The sequence below is a fragment of the Diceros bicornis genome, chromosome 27, assembly GCF_020826845.1.
Source record: "Diceros bicornis minor isolate mBicDic1 chromosome 27, mDicBic1.mat.cur, whole genome shotgun sequence".
Taxonomy (NCBI): Eukaryota; Metazoa; Chordata; class Mammalia; order Perissodactyla; family Rhinocerotidae; genus Diceros; species Diceros bicornis.
Window position 1 is genome coordinate 20,447,282 of NC_080766.1, and position 24,337 is coordinate 20,471,618.

Genomic DNA, 24,337 nt, shown 5'->3' on the forward strand with positions numbered 1-24,337 from the left:
TCTTTACCCAGATGGGAAAATTGGGGCTTAGGTTCACTGAGAAAGTTTCCCAAGATGACAAAGGTCATAAGTGACAGATCTGGAATTTGGACATAGGATTGACTGACTTTAGAACCCATTATCTGTCATATATTAATACCAAGCTTCCCAGTCTAGAAGGAACATTAGAAATAATATTTTAAATAATAAATTTGCATTTAGACTAAACAGTTATCATTGCATAATTGATGTAACATATTATTGTTTATACTGTTTTATTTATTTTATAAATACTCAAAATTACATTTAGATTTGCATGTTTAAATGTGAAAGACAAGGAAAGACTGAGGAACTGTCTTGGATCAGAGGAGTCTAAGGACACATGATAACTAAGTCTTGTGCTGGAGTCTTTGTTGGATCCTGAACAGGTAAAGGACATTAGTGGAAAAACTGGCGGAATTTGCATAGAGTGTGGGGTTCACTTATTAATATTGTACCAAAGTTAATTCCTTGGTTGTGACAATTGTACAATGGATATACAAGATACTAACATTAGGGGAAGCTGAGTGAAGGTTATATAAGAACCCAACAATTTTTGCAGCTTTTTTGTAAGTCTAGAATATTTTCCAATAAAAAGTAAAACAATGTGAATTAGAAGTAGTATGTCTTATGTCCTCCGGTGTTCTACTATAGATTTAACTGAAATCCCTTTTTATATTCAATTGTTCACTATTAAATCATATTAATATTTATAAATATTTATTTTCTATTTTACTTGTAAGATAACTAACTTTTGTATCTTTATTGAGTATCAGAGGTTCCACTGGATTTCCAAGTGATTATACATCCTTGAGGTTATTCACAACATTTAAATAAGACCAAAGCTGCCACTTTTCTAAAAGTCTATGTGAACCTCTATAATTTATTTAGTTCTTCATATAATCATATAAAATATCACAAGTCTCCTTTCTCTTTAAAATATATTCCTTGTATATGGTTATGATAGTTAAATAAACCAGGGATTATATTGGAATTATTTTATAAAACTATAAATCATATTTATTACATTCTAATTTAACTTTTTTTCTTACTAGAGGAAAACAGCTAACTCAAAGGCTGAGAATTTTCTTGGTAAAACCAAAATCAATCACATTAACAGGTTTTGTGTTTTCAGAGAGAGTTAATATGTGCATATATAATTGATCACTTAAAAAATTTGAAAATTTTCTCAGAAAAAAACAAACTCAATACTCAAGTTATTGCTATGCTGCCAATTTTATAAAAAATCATCCTATAAACGAATACATGGTAAATAAAAGCACAAATTCTACAGTTGGATTGTCTAGTTTGGAATCTTCTGCTATCTCACAATGATGCAAATTTAGACAAGTTACCTAAATTCTCTGCTTTGATTCTTCACCTATAGAATGAGGGTAATAATAACAACTAACTCGTAGGTTTGTTGTAACAATAGAATACATTTGAAGATCTTTGAAAATCTGTTGGTACAGATAATTTAACTCTAAAACTCTAAATTTAACTCTAAATAAATTTAACTCATTTTTTTCTATTTATCACAAGTCGCTACTCAGGAAGCTTGAGATCTTTGTAAGTCTAGATTTACATCCAAATACTCTTATATTGTGGCAATTAAAATTATTGGCTTAATAAGAGAATAAAGATATCATTCTCAAGAAATAAGCAATATTTTTTCTTTAACTTTGCCTACTTACAGACTTGTGTCATCAACAACATTTTTTTTTTTAAGAAGATCAGCCCTGAGCTAACATCCATGCTAATCCTCCTCTTTTTGCTGATGAAGACCAGCTCTGAGCTAACATCTATTGCCAGTCCTCCTCCTTTTTTTCCCCCCAAATCCCCAGTAGATAGTTGTACGTTACAGTTGCACATCCTTCTAGTTGCTGTATGTGGGACGCGGCCACAGCGTCGCTGGAGAAGCAGTGCGTCGGTGCATGCCCGGGATCCGAACCCGGGCTGCCAGTAGCGGAGCGCATGCACTTAACCACTAAGCCACAAGGCTGGCCCTCAGCAACATTTTAATATGGTTATGATTTAAATTCTATCAGAACAAACCCAGAGGCTATGAAATCTACTTTGTTATATGTTGCAACTGAGAAATTTAACAATTTATTTTTTCTTTTTTGGTGAGGCAGATTGTTCCTGAGCTAACATCTGTGCCAATCTTCATCTATTTTGTACGTGAGGCGCCACCACAGCATGGCTTGATGAGCAGTGTGTAGGTCCATGCCCAGGATCTGTACCTGTGAGCCCAGGGCTGCTGAAGCAGAGTGCATGAACTTAACCACTACGTCACCATGCTGGCCCCTACTTACCATTTTTCATTTAAAAAAGCTTAGTCTCATGCTTGAATTCTGGATTAAATTTCAAATTATATACCAATTAACTTTTCAGATATTCCAGGAAGTGAACTACGACGAAGCATCTGAATGCAACATAAATATCTTGGCATGAAAGCACAGCAATGAATAAAACACTCTGGCAGGATAACTGAGATTCAAGTGTGTACATTGCTCCAAGAGCACCTTCGGGAGGCAAGTCCGCTTGACTTACCTTCTTCTGAACTGTTGATTGCCAGCCAGGATATTGCAATTAATCCAGCACAGACGACCACCAGAATGGCAAAGAGAACTGCAAACATGACTTCATAGGTACTGCAAGAATGGTGTCTTGAAGGTACACTTCTTTTTGACACCATTTTTGGCTTTTGAAGGTATGCTAATCTAAGAACTGTGAAAGAATATAGAAATTTGCACCAACAGGAGAGAAAAATCTCTCAAGTTTTCCAAGATTTATAAAGTGACAATGTAGGTCTACCCTAGTCTTCCTAGTCCGTGTAAATGAGTGGTGTGTGTCCTTTTGGCAACATCATGTCTTTATACATTAAGTAGCTTTAAAAGGGCAGTTAATCTTTAAGAAGATATTAATGAGTAAAGGAGATGCCTACAGTTGTAAATGTTAATCATCGGAACAGGCCATTTGTTGAAGTGAATGAAATTAAATGCATGTCGTAAACAGAAATGACACTATCATTTAAAAAACTATCAGGAAAAATATGAAATTCATAGTTAGATAAATTAGTCATCAGGCACATGCACTTGATATTTGTAAAGAGTTCCTAACAGAGCAACCTTCTACCCTCTGACTCAGGTCATTATTAAGGCGTTTTTCCTGTTCTATGTAGATGTAGACATTCTAAAAATATCTTTTATGCACTGGTATAAATAAAGCCTCACATATATATTAATATGTACATCTCCCTTTCTCTCCCTCCCCCCCTCTAGTTTTTTACATTGAAACAATCAAAAGTCCACTTAAACAAAAGTCATATGGCTTCTCGTTAAGGCCTTGTGCAGTTATCAGTGCATGGGAGTAGTGGCCTGGGAGGATAAAGCATTTGTTTCTATTTTAAGGAAGTGTTCTGGGTGGGGAAGAAGTTGCTTACTTGCCCTGGACTTTATCTTTTTCAACATGCTCATTATAACAAGAGAACAGGTTAAGATAACCACTCTCAGACCTGTAGACCTATGCTTTATGGGAAAATCAAGACAGTTCTCTGATAATTAAAATACAGGTTACCACCAGAACTTCCACATCTTGAATAATAATGAGTCTAGAATTAAAAATTAATGAATAAAACCAATCTGAAGTAAACCAGTTTGCCTCTGGTTCTGGCAGGTAAAACTAGCCAGAGATAAGGAACTTCTAGAGCAGCAGCCTTTAATGCACTGAAATTGTGGCATATTGTATATTAGCTAACATAAGTAATAGCCACTTTTCATTCTTCTAATTTACCCATGAAAGAAGAGAACTGCATGTTGCACTCTGAAACACTTGCTGATAAAAAGTAAAATATAAGTAAATAAATGTATGTCATGGAATATATTTATATTTTTTATTTAACAGAATTAATACTAATTGTCTTGTTAAACACTTTAAAATATACATGAAATGAGGGATACCACTGATGGAATTGGGAGAGGTTCATTTTACTTATATTCTAGGAGACGATTCTAATAATAGGCTAGACCTTCTGATAAAATGGGAGCCTGGAGAGTGACCCTGGAATTGGGGAGCTAAGAAGATGGAAGTACAATTACTATTTTCTTTATTATAGCTGATGCAGGTGCAATTGCTTTTCAGAAAATCAAGTAGAACTTTGTTACATTTCTTTTAACTTTATTTACGGGGAAGAAGAAGGTAGCAAAATGAGTTTGCACACTCTGCTCCAAGCACAGAGTAATAATATATTAAATATATGATCGAAAGCCGAGTTATATGCTTAGGTTCAGAAATGAAATCAGCATTCATATTCTACATTCTACTCAAATTATATGTTTTACATATATAATTACATTAATATGTTCAAATAAATGAGTGGAAGAATAGCTTTCTTTTAAAAAGGCAAAAATTTATGAAGGGCAGACTGAAATTAAAAAAAAATGTTAATGTGGAAAAGAACGAATCATATGTCTTGAAATTTAAAAAAGCTACTAAAATAAAATGGAACTTGCCCTTTCAGATAACAAAACTCATTACAGAGTTATAATAATAAAAAATGTGCTATTTTGGTCAGGAGTAGAAAAATATCTCTGTGGCATAGAATAAAGTGTCCACAAACAACTTGATTCACATATGGAAACTTCATATATCGAAAAGACAGTGTTTCTAATAATAGATGAGGAAAGGATAACTATTCGATAAATGATGCTGGCTCAGTTGATTACTCATCTCAGGGTAAATAAAATTAAATCCTTATCTTACGTTATAAAGAAAAACAAATTCCAGGTGGATTAAATACACATAAAAAGTACAGAAAAAAATTTGAAGAAAATGTAGAAAAATGTCTTTCTGATGATAGGGTACTGAAGAAGTTCTTTAGAAAGAATTAACAAATAAAAAGACAAACCAGGAAGGAGAACGTTGATAAATTTAGCCAATAACGCTAACTTTTAAAAAGCAGGTGATTGAAGACCCAATGATATTAATTTTCATCTTTATTCAATAATCACTAAATTTTAAGAAAATTTATGCATAGAACTTTCTACTTTGAGAAATGCAGAAGTTACAGAAAAGCTCTCAAGTAAAGTCACTGGGTGTCCATAAGAGAGTAAAACATTTATTTAAAACATATACTTAAGATATATGACCATATGAGCTAAAATGATCTAGATGAAGTAGAAACAAATAAATATAACATATTTGAGGTGGTGAATGAAGAGAATACATAGCTCTGGGTAGGTAAGCATCACTAATACTCTTAGTGAAACTTTCAGTGAGGAAATAAAAATCGTGACCATTTCAGTGATGGGAATGACACATTCTGGTTAGGTGAATAATGAAGTAGGAAGAGACTCGAGGATAGCGAGAGATGGAGTAGGCAGAGCCAATGCTGAACTGTTGGAGACTCCTAAGGGAGGGTTATAATTATTTTAGCCTAGAATGAATGAAAGGAGAATAGGACAGCTAAGAAAATGAAGAGTCTGATAAAAGCCTTGTTAATGTTATTGAAACAAAAGGACCAGAGTGTTAATAATCTTAGTGCATATCATAATCTATTTCTTTGCTCAACAAATATGTGCTTTTATACTCTGACCGTACTAGGTAGCAGTAGTAATTGCAGAAAGTTTCTAAAGATTAAGGCCATGAGCATTTATAGAAAACTTCTTTCACTATTCCACACAGTGTGAGAACCCCCCGACAGCATTCACATTTAAATAAGTTCTTGTGACTGGGTTATCAGGCAAATTTCTTGAATAAGTCTCAATTGAAAAAAAAAAAAAAACTAATATAAAGCAGGAAAATCTGTATTACTCATCAAGAATACTTTTGGAGATTCTACAGATGATTTTTCTTTCTGAAAATGTGGGCAAATGCCCCAGTGTAATGTCAATTAACACTTCTCTTACTCCTGTGATTCATCATCCAATGATGACAGAAGCTTATGAAATACACATTTGCTTGCCTTCAAGGCTGGTATATTTCTCTCCTTTGACTTTCCATATAATTTTAACATATTATTCTAATATCTAGTTAGGAAGCCTCTTTATATTTTAGGTATTGCAGGAGGACAGTAATCTTTATACAAATTGAGGACTATTTGATAAACATTTTATTGGGAAAAAAAGAGGAGAGTAGGCCATTAAATATTATTAAATATGTTTAGCAGTGAAGATGCTTAAGTATTAAAATCCCAGAGATTTGCTTACTGGATATTGCTCTTTATTGTTTGGCCATTTGAAGAAAAATTTGGCTGGATGTAAAAATTTGGTGTCATATTGTCTTTCCCCCAGAAGCTTGGAGATTTTCCTCTGCTATTCTCTGGCATTGAGTGTTAAACTTGTCCTCTTTTATGACTGTTCCATTCATCTTTTGATTGCGCGTTTATCATCATCAACCAGTTGGGGTTTTTTAATGTTTTTAGAAGGACTGTTGTTTTTAGAAGGACTGATGGATTCTGTATTCCCTGAGTTCATTCATATATGAGAAATCTTCCTTTTTCTTTTATACTTGAATGATACTTTGCTAGGGATTAAATGTATGGGTAAATGACAAGTTTATTTTTTTCTTGGAATTCTGAAGATATTTTTCTAATATTGTTTTTCTGACACAGAACATAATCATGAAAATGTCTAAAGCTAATCATGTATTTTGCTTTTGTATGTGACGTGTTTTATACCTGACTGTATGCCTGGAGAATTCTTTTTTCATACTTGAGATTCAATAGAGAATAAATTGGCATTGATTATCCTGGACTGAGTTTTCTTGGAATATGGTGTACTTTTTTCAGTTTCCCCTTCATCTAAAAAATAACATTCCTTTACTAAAGTTTTAAATTGTGTTGTTGTTTAATTTACTAGATATCTTACCGGAGTTGGGGTCTAATTTTCTTTAGGTTGGATTCTCAGTCATTTCTTTATGTCTATATTTTTCTCCTAATTGTTACAATATCTCTAACTCCCTCATACACTTTAATTATATGCAATGTTCAACTGCATTTTCTGTTCTCTGCTGCTTCTAATTTATTGATTGCATGTATAATTGTTACTGAACCAAGTGGACATGCCTCCTCATGAGTGAAGGGGAGAGAGACTATCCTCTACCCACTCTGGGTCCTTTCTGGCTGAGCTACAAATTAAATTGACTTGAGACCAAATAGCAGGAGAAAATCAAACAAAGCTTTGTAACATGTATACATGGGAGAAACCAGGGAAACTCCGTTTCTTGACAAATGGCAGAGGTTTTAGCCTTAAATAGCATATTCAGGTAGAGAAAAGAGGACGTTGGGCATGGGGGAGTCAGCTATGGGAGATGACCAGAAAGCACAGTAATCAAGAGTATACAGATTTAAGTCCTCACCTTCCACGCTGATAAAAGTTTCTAGAGATAAGGTCACACCCCCTTCTTCCTGGTACAGAGAGGGAGACACCTTTACAAATGGAGATTTCCTGTATAAATGTAAATGTTTGGCCTTAGCAATGACTCTCCCAGTCTATTGATAAAATAACCAAGGTAAAAAGACATATTTTGAGGTGGCCAATTTTGATCTCCCACAAGAGCTAAATAAGACTCTACACCAGTGAAAGTTGTCTCACAAAGTAAAATGTATTTGTAGCAAACAGGAGGCCATGAGGAATCATTTCCAAAGTCATGGCACCCCAGAACCAAGGGAAACTTTTATTTCACTTGGCGAATGAATATTGAAAAGGGAGAGGTGGATGTTCTCTTGCACAGGCTCAGTAGGAGAACATGCTTCCACATACTGAGACCTAAGCTCCTCGTGGAGAAGTCTTTGCATTAAAGATAAGGCGAAGGTCATGGGCATAGCTCTTGTGGTGAGGCTTGGTCAGTTTCACGATGGCTGGTGGTTACATCTCCCTTGAGTTTCTCACTTGGTCAGGTTCAGGATGGTTGATAGCTACATCTCCTTAACATACAAAAGGAAAAGAAACAACTTGGAAAAACAGTTAATTGCTTCCAAACCCACCTTCGAGTTTCTCGAGGTAACATAATGCTATTGATTATCACCTAGTTGGTGACATAATGCTATAGATTCAGGTTGCAATTGGTTTTCTTAATTATATTTCAATATAAAGATTCTGTGTTTTATTATCCTTTTATTGAGTTCTTTTTGTCTTTAACTCATTTTCTTAATTAACTTATTTTACAATAAATAGTACAGTAGAAAATTTTCCTTTGGTTGAATTTGCTTCTGGAATCACTTTTTTGGCAGTATTTTATACACTATTCTCTTCCTTTCTCCCTTCTTTCTTTCCTTCCTTTCTACCTTCTGAGATATATTTACATGGCTGCCATGCTATTTCTTTTTATCTGGTTCATGCTTCTCTTAGATAGTCCTGCTTTGGCTCTTTCCCATGGTTTTCCCATAGAGTAAGTGAATTCTCTTTGCATTTGTATGAGCTACATTTTGAGGAATGCATACTATATGCTTTTTCTTTTCTGTAAAATGAAGGGTTGAGGGAAGTTACCGAGGGAGGAGGATAAATTCATGTAAGGCTATATACAGCCTTTGTATGATGGCTCATATTCCTTTCTCACTTCTGTAATTTTGTTAAACACCTGTACCTTGTACTAATGTTGGGTTTATTCTCTTTGTGAATGTGCATGGTATGCCACTGGGTTACATACTATTCCCTACAAGTTGATGAGCAGCATTGAGAAATCACAAATCTTTTGGTTTCCTTTCATCTCCACTGAGATCCTTAGCAGTCACTCGTCATTAGGGGTTGCTAGTCCTGAGATATTTTTCTCTTCCTTTTTCCCATGCTGCCTGCTCACAATTTGACATGCTTTTCTACAAATTGCAAGGTATTAGTGAAAATTAGAAATTTTGGGGGTTCTTTTTAGAATACTGATGAGGAGGAGAGGGTTTTTAGGTGAATGATAGAAAAGAGCCATGTTGAGCCTATTAATATTCTTGTTATTGGACAAAGTTTATGCCATGAACTTTGCTTTTGTTATTGTTTTGTTTTGTTGTTGTTGTTGTTGTTGTTGCTGGTGAGTTTTTGACTAGCTTATAGCTAGTTTATAACCCATTTAGTTAGATTCTAGAGAAGGATGTTTCAAGTTTCAACTTCAATTCAGATTTTACGCAAAAGTCCATCCAATGTAATTTCTGACCTAAAAATTATATCAATTTTATTCAGCTGAAACTGTTAGCGAACCAAGTGGGCTCGCCTTCTGGTGATCTAAATAAGACTCTACACCAGTGGAAGTTGTCTCACAAAGTAAAGTATATTTGCAGCAAATAGGAGGCCACGAGGAATCATTTCCAAAGTTATGGCATCCCAGAACAAAGGGAAACTTTTATTTCAGTTGGGAAATGAATATTGAAAAGGGAGAGGTGGATATTCTCTTGCACAGGCTCATTTGGAGAACATGCTTCCACATACTAAGGCCTAAGCTCCTTCTGGAGAGATATTTGCATTAAAAATAAGGCAAAGGTCATGGGCATAGCTCTTGTGGTGAGGCTTGGTCAGTTTCACGATGGCTGGTGGTTACATCTCCCTTGAGTTTCTCACTTGGTCAGTTTCATGATGGTTGGTAGCTACATCTCCTCAACATACAGAAGGAAAAGAAACAACTTGGAAAAACAGTTAATTGCTTCCAAACTCACCTTTGAGTTTCTCAAGGCACCTAGTCGGTGACAAAACTATCCCTAAAAATTAATTTAGATGTCTTATCAGAGCTTCCTGGCTCTGAAAACATCTGAGTAGACAATATTACTTAGTTCATTTATATACAACATTTTCAGCCGAATACTATTTTACAGAGGGATACACGACAACTGAAAATGAACAGATTTAATCCTTTCAATTAATAGCAGTCTCTTGCATTGTTTAATAGTCCCACCAAACAGGAGTTGGATTCCTCTGTTACTTTTAAGTTTATAGTAAAGAAAGCCCTCAAAGATGTTACATACCGGAATAGTCAGTTTAAAATTCCAAAACTGCACTCCTTGAATTGCTGAAGAATGTATTTGCCATTCCAAAAAGGTGGGGTGATGTGGAAAAGCATTAGGCATGTACACAGTAGACCCATCTTTACATAGAGACATTGACCTTATCATGCAACCTTGGGCATTTCACTGAAATTCTTTTTAAGCTTCAGTTTCTCATCTGGAGAACAAAGTTATTGATCTTAAAATCACTTTCATTTCTAAAATTTCATGACTTTATTATATTTATGGTCCTTTCCAAAGGAAAATACATATATGATTTATGTCTCTTCACATTCAAAAGCCTTTGGTTCCCAGATATCTTTCAGATATTCACCTAAAAATCACCTATGAGAGACAATGTCTTTTGAAACATTTTCTTAAGATCTTTTCCTTCATATCTCCCTCTGACCTTTCATTCTCATTGTAGCTTCTTTTTATCCTTCTCTTATCTGACTACAGTGAAACCATATTTACTTTCCCTTTGCTAAATGCAAATTCTGCTTCCTGGCTCGTCATCCTTTGTTCCTGCTCCACGTGCAGCTTCTCACCCTGCCGTATGAAAGTCACTCTCACCAAGCATATCTCCCTAATCTACTTTTGTCTGTAAAGTGGATTATGAAACTTTTGAATAAAAGGTATTATACCAGAACATGCTGAACTGCATAGCACTTAACTGTTCCAAAGGAGAGAACTCTATTCATGGCAGTATTCAAAAATAGACCTGTATTTCAGGAGAGAAAAATGAACTAGGCTGGGAGAGAGAGGTTTTTCCTAGTAGGGGTTACCACACTTTTTATAGCATCGTAGTTGGTTAGGAGGGAGCTCTGAAAAAAATATCAGCATGTTCTTCCCTCTCAGCTGCTAGTTTAGGTCATTTTCAAAGAAACCCCCTATGTATCCAGAATCCTGACCAATTCACAGCCCCATGACTTTATATTGTTGTGCCAGCCACATCTGCAGCCCAAGCGAGATTTATCTTCTCACCATGTTACTTTTTAACTTTAATCATCTTAGTGCCTGGAGGTCAAAATAATTTTTGATATTGAAAGAGAGTCAGCGCACTTGTCAAATTTTCTCTGCACTCTTTTATGTAATTGCTCTGCTATCATCCCCAAAGTGTTATATCAAGCTTTATTTTTTCATAGAATAAGTTTTCCACATCAACTTGGTAAGTTTTCACTGTCTTGTCATTAAAACAGTTCCAGAAAGCTCATTTTCTTTTCTTTCCTTCTAAAAGAACAAAAATAAAACCTAACTAAGAGACCATCTAGTTTAGAAAGCTATAAAGTTTCCTGGCCTAGCAAATTCCCTCGAAATTTCCAAGTAAAATTTTGTCCTTCATTTTTAGGACTATGTCTTTTTAGATACCATCCAAATAAATCTATTGGGTAATATTTTTTACTAAGGAAATGCATAGCTTCTTTATATGAATATTATTTGCTTCTCATTTATTACTTAGAGTGTCAGTTCCTACGTGAAAGAGGCCAGGTAGGTAGTGTGCTTTTGCTTCAATAATGTTGTACCGTACACAGAATTATGTGTTTAATGAATGTTTCTAGTAATACTGCTGCTGCTGCTAAGAGTTGGTACTGTTAATATTAAAAATAAAACAATTCACAGTAACCAGGAATGCAGCTTTATTGTTAAGTCATCATTTAAGGACGGTAGAGTCAATGATAGAGTTTGGTGAGGTTGGTTAGATACAGGAATTAGAAAGGATAACAACATGTTAAGTTAAATTCCTTATGTTAGATCCTTGGAGAGGTTGTGTAACAATAAGAGAAATATTATATAAACATAATTGTGGTGGAGGTTATTCTCCCTTTCCTCCGTTTAGTGATGGAACTTCCTGAGTGTCACCTGTGAGCCACCAGCGACAGCCCCCAGTTTTCAGTTTTCTTTCAGTTGAGATGTGGCCATACGACCACAATCAGGACCATGGGATGTGAAAGAAAATATGTGCAACGTCTGGATCATCTCCGTAAGGAATCTTGCTGGAATTTTCTTCTTTCCTCCTAAAGACTATAAAATAAGGGAAAAGTAGCAGTCTTAAAAGCTCTTGTTGGGAATGGCAAAGCTGAGCCATGTGAGCTGGGTCTTCATATCTGCACTATTATGTGAGAGAGAAATAAACATCTGCTTTATTTAATCAACTTATTAGTTCTTTACTTCGCTTTTACAGTAAAACTGACACTATGACTTTTTCTATTTTGTATGTGGGACACTGCCACAGCATGGCTTAATGAGTGGCTTGTAGGTCCGCACTCAGGATCAGAACCCATGAACCTCAGCCTGCAAAATGGAGCATGTGAACTTAACCACTATGCCATTGTGTGGCTGACACAATGTTATAAAGTCATAGAGTTGTGAATTGGTTAGGATTCTGGATACATAAGGGGTTTCTTTGAAAATGACCTAAACTAGCAGCTGACAGGGAAGAACATGTTGATATTTTTTCAAAGCTCCTTACTAACCAACTAAGACTTTTAATGAGGAACTTAAATATAATTCATGATGCACTTTAAAAAATTTTTTAAATAATTTCTTTAGAAAGTGCTTGCTTGCTTGTTTGAAAAGAGCAATTCTTTAATTATAGTGTTTTAGTAACATTTTTCTTTTCCACGAGTAATTACTCCAGTGTAGGAATATATTAGTTCTGAACTTAATAGACTGTCACCAAAATGTTAATTAAAAATCAGGTCAATTTGGTTTTTTATTCATTTCTTTTAAAATTTTCCTAATTCTTATAATTTTAAAGTATTTCTATACCATTTAACCTTTAATTTTCCAGAATATTCTAGATTAAAATTCAGATCATCCTAAATATGTTTTGGACAGTGGAAATGTGTGGACTTACTAGTAACATAGGTGTTTGCTCGGAGAGCCCAAAGTGCCAACTCCCTTGTGCGCAATGGTCTCTTAAGGACATTGGTTCCCTGTGATTTATCTATATCATAAACAAAGTGGAGATGATATTGTTTCATTTGTGAAGTTCTAATATTTATTCAAAATGTGAAATGCTTTAATAAATTCACAAACTATTTGCAGCATATTCTAAAATTAGTTTTCCTGTTGCTTGTTTTTGAGTTTAAAACATCCACCTGGTTTTGACTTTCTTTATCTCTTGCTATTGGATGTGATAAACTTGTTCATTCAAGAATATACACGTCATGTCCTGCTAACACCTTAGATGTGTTAATCTACTGCAGACACATTTTCTATGATCTTTATTTTGTTTTAATGAGGTAGTAAGACATTAGTTCTGAAGACAAAGCCTATCTACTCATAACAGATTGATTTGAAATAAACTATGCTGAATCAGATTGATTTGAAATAAACCATGCTGAATCATCTATTGCTATAAAAGTAACGGTAAAATGGTCATATCAATTTACATTTTGATTAATTACAAGATTAATATTTATGTGTGAGGTAGCAACTTTGAGTGAATATAGAACAAACTGTAATAGAAAAAAAAATCACATTCATTGTAACATGTCAGCCAAGTTTTACATAAAAGTTCTCATAAAACAGTTTTAAGATTTTGGACATGTAAGCTTAATCATCATCTATTTGACACTTTTGCTTTGTGTGTGTGTGTGTGTGTGTGTGTGTGTGTGTGAAGAGGATTATTCCTGAGCTAACATCTGTGCCAATCTTCCTCCATTTTGTATGTGGGATGCTGCCATAGCATGGCTTGATGAGCAGTGTGTAGGTCCGCGTCCGGGATTTGAACACACGAACCCCAGGCCACTGAAGGAGAGCATGTGAACTTAACCACTACACCTTTGGGTTGGCCCCAACACTTCTGCTTTTAAGTTTTCTTTTACTCTTTTTCATCAAAAACATGTTATTAGAAATTCAATCAAAAAGTCTCTACTTTGTGAGGGTAAGAAAGCAATAATAAACCATTCCAGCATTTTACATAATCCTACTGTCTCCCTTATATAAAAAGTTCTACCAGAACAAATAAGCAGATGTGATCACAGCCAGACTGAGATTTCTGGAGATAAAGAATAAACAGAGATGTAGAGAGATCCCAAACTGCAGTTAAGTAAGTAAAATGTACAATTAAAGCATGCAATTAAAATAGCTAATGCATTTCCTTTCAATAGTAGGAGACTACAAAGAAAAAGCTATTTTTTGAAACGTTTTAAGATTCCTACTACCTAAGCTAGTATCTATCCTGAACAAGGTTTGGTATGTTCACAATTTAATTAAATTCAAGTTCAATAACCCTGTGATAAAAATAGAGTCTAAACCTCTCAGATGTCTATATCCTCTAGATGTTTCTGATTTAGAAAATAAAATGAACTCTTGGGTGAAATGATCCAAATAGATTGTCAGGAACTAATCTTGCTCAATGTGAATTGATCCATATTGGAAAAATAATTAGGAAAATGCTATCATGAGCAGCTGTATAGGTCAGTCAGAACTGCAGCCTACACACATACAAACACACACTCACACATATGGCCACACACACAAGCACATACACACACGCCTACACATACACAGAATTACATGCACAGTCATACACAGACAACACACATATATTCACACACACACATACACACATAACCGGAATATAATTGCCAAAAATGCTATATCCATTTCACAAGGAATTTGTCAGAAAAAATTTAAGGATCCTACCTTCCCTTAGCAGAGTTGCTGGGAGAAGTTGAGCTTGCCTAGCAATTTAAGAAAAACAGTCACTTTGCCTCCTGGTCTCTTTCTTTGGCTACAAGGTAACTAAATACATTCCTGATTTGTTCTCTCAGTCATGACCAATTAACAAAAGAATGATACCTTCTCTCCGTCTCTCTCAAACACACTCTCCCCTCTGGTTTTGTTTCATCCGCTAATTTCTTTAACACTTGTTACTAGCTGGCAGACAATATCCAAAATAAAGAATCCAAAAGACACCCTGCTTCTGTGGATTATGCACGAGGGAGTTAAGTTCCTTATTCTGAAAAGTGTCCTGTGGTCTTTTCTGCATCTCTTATTTTTATCTGCTACCTCAGAGGCCAACTGGAATGAGAATGTCATTCTGCAGTGAGGGCTTTAGAACTCTAATGATTTTGTAGTTGCATACGGAGAAGTGACAGTGGTCACATTGTTACCTGCTGGGTGGATCCGTTTCCAGGTTCTTGGTTCGAAGTGACAAAAGAATTTGTGTCTAAACACACAACGAAGAGTTTAAAGCAAGAAGGGATTTATTTGCAAAGCGAAAGTACACTCCAAGAGAGCGAGCAGGCATGCTCTAGGGGAGTGACTGCGCCGAGGTTTGGGTGGTGGTTGTGGATTATATAGGTTTGTTCATTTGTGAGGAGGGGGAAAAGAACCAGGCTTGAAGGGATTCTACCCATCAGCTTGTTGTCTCCTCCTCCACATCGAGAGGGGGAGTTTTTCTCCTCAGATGGTCCTTGGTGGAACTGTCATGTCTTCTATCCCTTGCAAGGGGGGGTTAAAAATGCAATGTAAATTTATGATGATTTCAGTATAACGAGGGTGATGTCAGGGCACAGCAGGTGGAAGCTAGCTATGTGCATGTCGGGCTGCAAAACAGGACGTTGTGGGTGTTGAGGGGGGGCCCCTCCGGGGAGGCTTCTTCCTTTGTGGTATGTCAGCTTTTCTCTCTTCCCCTGCTCATGGCTGACTCACTACCTGCCTATAACAACATCTTTGTGAGAGTGGAATTATCCACCCGTATACATCAGCTAACTGGGCTACAACCTTAAGCTTGAGTCAACCTTTCTGAGCTTGTGGGTTGCTATATATGTGGCCTCTTGCTGATATGGGGCAAGGCACCCCTCCAACCATCTCTCACCCCCACACTCTTGTCCATTCATCTCTTGGATATGATCTATACATCATTTTGCTCCATAATCTACTGATTATAAAATGATGTAGCTGCTACTTAAAGCTGTATTCTTAGTTCATAGAAGAGAATACTCTCATTTAAGTACTTCAAAATAACCTCGACTTGGAGCCGGCCTGGTGGCATAGCTGTTAAATTCACATGCTCCCCTTCAGCAGCCCGGGGTTCGCTGGTTCAGATCCCGGCCGGGGACTTACATGCCACTTACCAAATCTGTGCTGTGGCGGTGTCCCATATAAAGTAGAGGAAGATGTTAGGCCAGGGCCAGTCTTCCTCAGCAAAAAGAGGAGGATTGGCAACAGATGTTAGCTCAGGGCTATTCTTCCTCAGAAAACAATAAGTAAATAAGTAACCTTGACCAATCTCTGCCAGCAAACATTGTTGAAACTGTAACTACCAGGGAAGTAAAATGGGATGACTATGGCCAATTTATTGAGCGTATGCTAAAAGTGCTAGATCTATGCAAAAGCAACAGAATTCACACCATTTGTAATTGTAGAAGATTCTATCACTGAAAAAACATGATTTACAATACCCTGGTAGAAAAATATCCTTCTCTCCTTCATTGACATCAAGCTTGGCCATGACCCTTGCAGTGTTCCTCCCTGTAGGTGCAAAATACGTCCTGCTATGTTATGTAATATTCTTGACTAATGAAATATGAGTAAAAGCAAATAATTTTTTTTCCTCTACAATGAGAAAAGCAATCTCCCAGAGTCACAAAATGAAGATGATGTGAAGCAGAGTCAGAGCTGATTGACAACGAGTATGCAACATGGGCAAGAAATGGATGTTCATTGTTGTGTGCCACTGAGACCCAAGAGTCATTTTCCAATGCAGCACAACCTAGCCTATCCTGACTGATATAGTAATATTGGAGGTATGTATATGTAAAATGGGGGACTCTTCTTACCTCAACACCAGACTATAAGTCAAAAATCTAAAGTTCTCTTCTTGATTTTGTGAATAATGTTACCTTAAACAACTTACTGAGTTCTTTAAGTGTCAATCTCTGCATTTATACAATGAATGGGTTTGGATAAGACAATGTCAGCCATCTTTAACATCGCTGAGTCTATGATTAGAGTAACCCCAAACAGCATCGTTAATGTCACCATTTGTCTAATTTCAGGATGCTACACAGGATATATAGACTGGGTGGCTAACAAAAAACAGAAATTTATTTCTCATGGTTGTGGAGTCTGAAGTCCAAGATCAGGGTGTCAGTACGATCAAGTTATGGTGAGAGCCCTCTCCCTGGTTGCAGATGGCCATTTTCTCCTTGTACTCTCACATGGCAGAGGAGGCAAGAAAGCTCTGCGGGGTCTCTTTTCTAAGAGCACGAATCCCCCTCATGAGGGCTTTGCCTTGTGCCCTAATCATCTCTCAAAGGCCCCACCTCCTCATACCATCACATCACAGGGTTAGGATTTCAACACATGAATTTTGGAGGGACACAAGCATTCAGTCCTTAGCACCATTACCTAGCTTTGCTGGAATCTCTTTCTCTTCTTTATTTCTTTATTAGGTAGCTGGAGGTACTTTGTGGTTGGATAGAATACAAATTCAATTGAATTTGCTATTTCTATGTGGTTAAAAAATATCATCCTGGGGCAGGCCCAGTGCTGTAGTGGTTAAGTTCGTGTGTTCCTCTTGGGCAGCCTGAGGTTCGTGGGTTTGGATCTCAGGCACGGACCTACACACAGATCATCAAGCCGTGCTGTGGCAGCATCCCATATACAAAGTGGAGGAAGATTGGCACGGATGTTAGCTCAGGGCCAATCTTCCTTACCAAAAAAAAAAAAAAAAAGATCTTCAACATTTGAAAGGTATAATAAAAATTCACAGGTTGTGGTGGGGGTCAAATCAATCACTAGCAGTACTTTGCATGTAGTAAAACCTATGTATTAGCTAAAATAATTAGCAATTTGATTTAGTGATATTGTATTCTTAATGACATCATGCTGGATGAAGATGTGTAACGTATAACAAGCACACTTGATCTTGCTGCTGTAACAAGTTAGCTTTTGATCTTTGACTTCCTGGTAAGTACAAATAGCATGGCCAGGCTTGGGCAGTGAGAAAGGTACTGCCAGTGGGATTCACCATGTTGCTGTCACTCTGGGTCTTAGTCACATTAGCGACATCACTGCAATGAGTCCCAGCAATATGTAATCAAAGAGTTTCCTGGTGCATGACTTTCTTCCTCTAAGCCCCAAGAAGGGATCTAGAGAGGATTTGAAGAGGTTATGTCTTTCCCATTCAAAGTTTGGCCTCTGAACATCATCCGGAAGCTTGTTAGAAATGCAGAATCGCTCCAGAATTATTTACGGAGAATCTCCATTTCATAAGATCCCTAGGTGACCTCTACGCACATTAAAGTTCTAAAAGCACAGAATTTTCAAAAGGTAAGCTTAGAGAGACACCCAGAAATTATTTTTTGTAACTGTTATTTTAAATATCTGACTTGGGAACACTACACCATTAAACGCTATACCACTAATACTGGGAAACACTACATACTAATAAATGCTAATATTGGGAATATTAACACTAATATTAATACTAACAAATACTAATCTTGGGGAAACAGCAATAATATGGATTACTGTGACCTGCAATGATAGAAAAAATATGCACTATATTAAACACTTCAAATGGGCTCTCGGTCTTTGCATGGAAGAATCTGGAATCTGATGTTTTAAGACCTTGGTCGCAGTTTTCAGTGCTTTCTCTCCTGATTGTAAGAGGAAGGCACTTTGCAGGGGTTGAGTCCTACCTCCTTAGTTCAAATCTTGACCTCTTGTCACTAACTGTAAACTGTGAATAGTTTTTACTTAATTTTCCTAAATGTCAATTTCCTCATCAATATAATGGGAATAATAATTGCCTAACTGTTAAAAGACAGCCTCAAAAATGTCCTTCTTTGAGACTAGATATTCTTATCCCTGGTCAGGTAACAATTTTTCCTTTCTTAGTGTTCACTAATAAAATTATACATAGTGGTCTTAATTTAGGCATGCCAGAGGTCGGTATGTTTTTTGTAAGATAACTACACAGTTTTATTAAAGAAAAGTAGATAGCGTGCAATTTCCACGCCTTTGTTTAGAAATCGTACTTTCAGTCTATTGAATGCGCTTCTCCTTAATCTGTTTATAGAATGGTTTGTTCCTTTGTTTAAGCTCTGAGTAGGATTTTTCGGATATAAAATTTTGCCCAGGAAGATAATGGATTAAGTCCCATGGAGACTGTAAGTAGATGTTATCATCTGCTTTAAATTCAACCTTCACGGCCCTAAGAAAAATTATTGTTGACACATGCCTTTGGTCATGTCCACTGAAAATTGCAATGCCAGATTTGGGCAAAAGAATTCTCAGACGATTGGTGTTTTTGTCTTCAGACAGAGGGCTGAAAGCAACGTATTTTCCCTAATAGAAAATAAAAAGAAGGTGAAACCTTTGGTGTCGTGATATTTTGTCATACTATGATTTTTAAAAATCACAGTGTACTCTAATTCAGAGAAGAAGCATGTAATTTGGGAGCAGAACCCAAGACATCATTTCATGAGATTATTTTGAAAATAGGATAAAATGAGGCAAAACATGTAAGATAATTACTTACATTTAATGGTCATTTACTATACCATGTGTAATTCTAGGAATTTGAAATTTTTTACTTATTTAATTTTCACAATGACCCTATGGGTTAGGTGCTACTCTTATTCCCATTTTAGAGATGTGGAAACTGAGGCACAGAACATTTAAGTAACTAGCCTAAGGTTTCTGAGTTAATAAGAGCCAGTTTCAGATAATAAATTCGGGTAGTCTAGATCTGAACACTAAACTCAGTGGTTTTGTAGGTGTCAATTTAACTAAACTCTAGCTTTATTTTTCAAATGCCCTTCCCTGTGTGGTTCTGGGCTGGGCTGGCCACAAGAAAAATTCATGAGATTTCGAAGGTTGATGTGTTAACTAGTAAGCTAGGATGTTGAGGCTGGGGCTCCGGGCATCACTGGAGGTCTCACGGTGTTGCTGATCTGCTAGCTCATCTCATTGGCAAGAGGCTGCAGCCAGCACAGTGTTCCTTCAAGTTCTTTAAATTGTGGGCTAGGCTCATATGCTGTGCAAAGATGAAGGGCCCCAGCATCCTCTGCAGGTCACCCAAGGCAGGTCACTTAAGGCTACATGTAGGGTTAGAAACAATAAGAAAAGCAGCAAATAACAGATATGGATTCCTGTGGGTTTAAGTTTGTTCTCACTGGTTCTTATTTGTTTTTGATTTCTCTGATTTTAGCTACAAATTTTATTCACAATTGTCTGCTCTACTGATCTACAGCGATGGCCTGTTCACTCCCAAATGCAGAGGCAACGGTCTTCTACAGACCTCATCAACTCTTATCCACGATTTCTAGTTAATAGTGACTTTTCTCTGATTGTCCAGCCACACCCTTCCTGATCTTTCCTTTTGTGGGATCTCTCATAACTGTGGAGACTCTAATCCCTAAAATAAATTCCTTATTCCATGTTGCTCAGTGGCTGTACTTCCCTAATAGAACCTTCGCTGATAAATATCTCTATAAAACAAAGATATTGATTTTCTATAAAATAAAATCTTTCCTGTTATGAACAGATTATCATTCAAGGTGTCTATCACAATGCCAGGGACAGTATAATCACTTAGTGATGTTCGTTATCATCCTCATCTTCATCTTCATTCTCTTCCTCCTTGAAAAATTCATCGCAGTGTTATCATAGAGCAAAACAAAAAGTTAAAACTAACCTCTTTAGTTAAAGAAGAAATAGTTTCAGCCTGGCATCAAAATAGTTTGCCTAAATATTTTAATGGAAAGAGAATTCCTTCACAAGTTCTCAAATGGAAAGCCATTATATTTTCACCTCTAAAGCAAGTATTTTCAGTGTTATTTATCAATAAGTTCATAGTGTTATCTGATGCCCTGTATTTATTCTTTACACTTCCATTTACTTCAGCAATAATTTCCAAACATTGCCACCACCACTAACTAGAGAAAATATTCTATTTTTCAACTACTTCATACTCCTTTTTGCTCCTTTAAAATAATGAACAACTTGCTTAAATTCTAGGCCCCAGACTCATCCCAATTGTCAAATAAAGCTCTAAGTCCAGCCAAACATTGTGGAGAACCTATACAGCAATTCCTTTATGCAACACTCCTGCCTTGACATTTCAGTGAGTCTATTCACATGTAGTAATTTCCCAGTGCCAGTTACAGTCAGAAAAAGTGATTCACTGTGGCATTCTTGCAAAATATGACAGATGGGCTCATTAGTCTTTTGATTCATAAAACCCATGATGTTGTTTTGCTTAAAATAAGAAGCAAAAAATAAGCAAATCCCTGATAGGTTTAATTCAGAGTCAGAGCTAAGTAATGCCAACTCCGCAGATTCATGTAAAGAACTGACAAAAAGAGCAGTGGAGGAGAAAAGAACCATGCAAATGAATGCATTATGCTTTGTGAAAAGTTATAAGCTATAAACTCATGGTTAGAAAAGAGCCAAGGATCCAGCAGCTAGACAAGGAAGTAGAGAAAAACAACAGTGACTATTAAGTTACATTCCATTTACAGTTTCTTGATATAAATACAGCAGTAGAAAGAATGAAGAAATTAAAGAAATGAGCCTTAATAGAATGTAAAAATGTAAGACGTCAAAGAATTTAAGGGAAAAGAAATCCCTCTCAATGGATGACTAATATCATGCAGAATAGTATATTCACAAAGAAGCCAAAATTAGAGGAAGACATCTTGGAATGTCAACACTAAAATCTCTTCAAGGAAACTCTAGTAGAGTAGCTACATGCTGGCAGAAAAGTATTCTTATTGAAATTTTCTTTAATATTGATTGATCATCCATGTTTGGTTGCAATCAGCAAATCTGCCTGCTAGAAGGACTCCACAGTCAAATCTGAATTTAAAATTATGGATAGTAGGTTTTCAAATCTTATCTACTGTCTTGCCTTTGAACTTGCAGCTTAAAGAAAGGCTGCATAGATTGCAATATTTCTTACACTCTTTAAAAATAATTTAAAAATCAAGAGATTAATAAAAAGAAGAAGTCTCATAATGTAAATTTTCATTGAGCAAAAAGCTTTTGTCAGTAAACTAAAACATCTCTGTTGCTGGAGAACAAATGGTTCTTTTGATTTCTTATGGGTTGTGTCTGTTTCTGTCATTGTCTTCCATGATACGTTAATCATAAGTTATTTCTTAATCTTTAACAGCTACTTATGTAGTTACATAAATAAATTTAAAAATTTAAATATATACGCAGATAAGAACTACTCAGGGCCGGCCCCATGGCTTAGCGAGTGAGTGCTCGCGCTCCGCTACTGGCGGCCCGGGGTTCAGATCCTGGGCGCGCACTGTTGCACCGCTTCTCCAGCCATGCTGAGGCCGCGTCCCACATACAGCAACTAGAAGGATGCGCAACTACGACATACAACTATCTACTGGGGCTTTGGGGAAAAAAAGAAGGAGGATTGGCAATCGATGTTAGCCCAGAGCCAGTCTTCCTCGGCGAAAAGAGGAGGATTAGCATGGATGTTAGCTCAGGACTCATCTTCCTCACAAAAAAAAAAAAAAAAAGAACTTCTCAAAGTTTCAAATGTTGTGATATTATCTTAATGGAAAAGTGTTTTGCCTTATTCCACATTCAGGAAAAAAAGGTTTAAAAATATCTTCCAAATATACTTGTGCACGTTTCTCTTGGCTATTTTGATGATTCAGCTGCATCAGTATTCTGAGCTTCAAGCAGGCTTGGTGTTAAAAGTCTTTAATAACCTGAATGAAACATAACAAGAATACATTATTTGGTGGGAAAAGAGAAGACATTAATATTTATTTTTGGCTCTATATCAGGCTCTATGCTATGAATGTAACAAATGTAAACAAAATATCCCTTTTTATTCATATATTTATTCCCTTCCCAAATATTTGCAACAAATCCTTTTTACTCTGTGTATCTTTTTCTGTAATGATGTCTTTGTTTTCCTGTCCAACTTCAAGGATACACAATTACTTTATTTTACAAGCTCTTATTTAGCAACTATATATACATACATACAGATGTATATATAAATACACACACATATAAATATGTGACAGTTACTATAAGTTGTTACGTTTTACAGATATTACCTCATTTGATCCTCATATATATTCTATGAGGTAGGAATTAATATCCTCTTTTTATGGAAGAGGATAGCAAGGAATAGAGAAGTTAATTAACTTGCCCAGTGTCGCTTAGCAAGTATGGGAGATTCAGAATTCAAACTCAGGAAGATGATGGGGCTACAGAGTGGTGCTCTCATATGCGATGTTGTGATGTGTAGAGCAAGAAGTTCCAGGAAGAGTTGAACTCAATGACTTCTGCTTTCTGATTAGAAAACTTTCTATTTCTTGGTTTTATTAGAATATCCTTTCAGATAAATTGGTAATCTCAATAAAATGTGTTCCATTATTAAGGTCTGTTGAACTCAGCTTATATTGTTTCCTCGCTTACCAAAGATTTCTGTCATTATAAAATCGTACATTTTCATTGACAAAATTTGAAAAATAGGGGCCAGCCCTGTGGCGTAGCAGTGAAGTGCGTGCACTCGGCTGCTGGCAGCCTGGGTTTGGATCCCGGGTGCGCACTGAGACGCCGCTTGTCAGGCCATGCTGTGGCGGTGTCCCATATAAAGCGGAGGAAGATGGGCACAGATGTTAGCCCAGGGCCAGTCTTCCTCAGCAAAAAGAGGAGGATTGGCATGGATGTTAGCTCAGGGCTGATCTTCCTCACAAAAAAAAAAAAAAAAAGAAAAATAGAGAGAAAGATGTGTTGTCAAATGGTTTAGCAGTTAATACACTAACGGTAATATATTTTGGTTCTTCCTAGCTTATCCACATGTCATAATGAGTGCTTTTTACCATAGGTATTAAGAAGAACGACTTTTTTTAAACTGAATGTTATGAAACAAAAAAGACAAAAAATAAAAATAAAAGAAATTCCCTCCCCATTCCTACCCTCCACCATGCCTGCATGAGAGTAATTAACCCCTTTTGGAGTTTGTGTTTGTGATAAAATATGATGTTATTGGAACCCCTCTCATTGTAACTTAGTTTTGCTGGTTGGTTAGCTGGTTCTTACTGAGGAAGTGATTGGCTATAATCAGCAACTTAACAGGTAAGTTGGACATGGCAGTGGCCCTCTGAGAATGGATTCAACTCTCTGCCTACCTCTTGCTCATTTGTGTTTGTCAGTGGCAGACAGTGTTAGCTGCATAACCAAAAATCTGTCCCTCTGCTTTGCTAACAGAACCCCAATTTTGATCAGTGTGTCAATGTGCACAGCCCTCGACACAGAATCGCAATTAGTCTAACCCTGTAAGCCAGTAAGGACAAACCTATTTTCTACTTTCCCCACCTCGCTTGCTATTATATTTAAGAGAATAAAATCAAT

The 24,337-nt window shown here is 36.4% G+C and overlaps 1 protein-coding gene across 1 annotated transcript in view; it reads right to left on the bottom strand.

Moving 5' to 3' along the window:
* The window catches only part of TMPRSS15 (transmembrane serine protease 15), a 141,059-nt gene extending 138,343 nt beyond the window's left edge, over positions 1-2,716 (bottom strand). The window contains exon 1 of the mRNA XM_058522952.1: positions 2,572-2,716. Within this exon, the coding sequence (XP_058378935.1) occupies positions 2,572-2,716 (145 nt within the window). The remainder of the gene's footprint in view (positions 1-2,571) is intronic.
* Between the last annotated feature and the right edge of the window lie 21,621 nt (positions 2,717-24,337).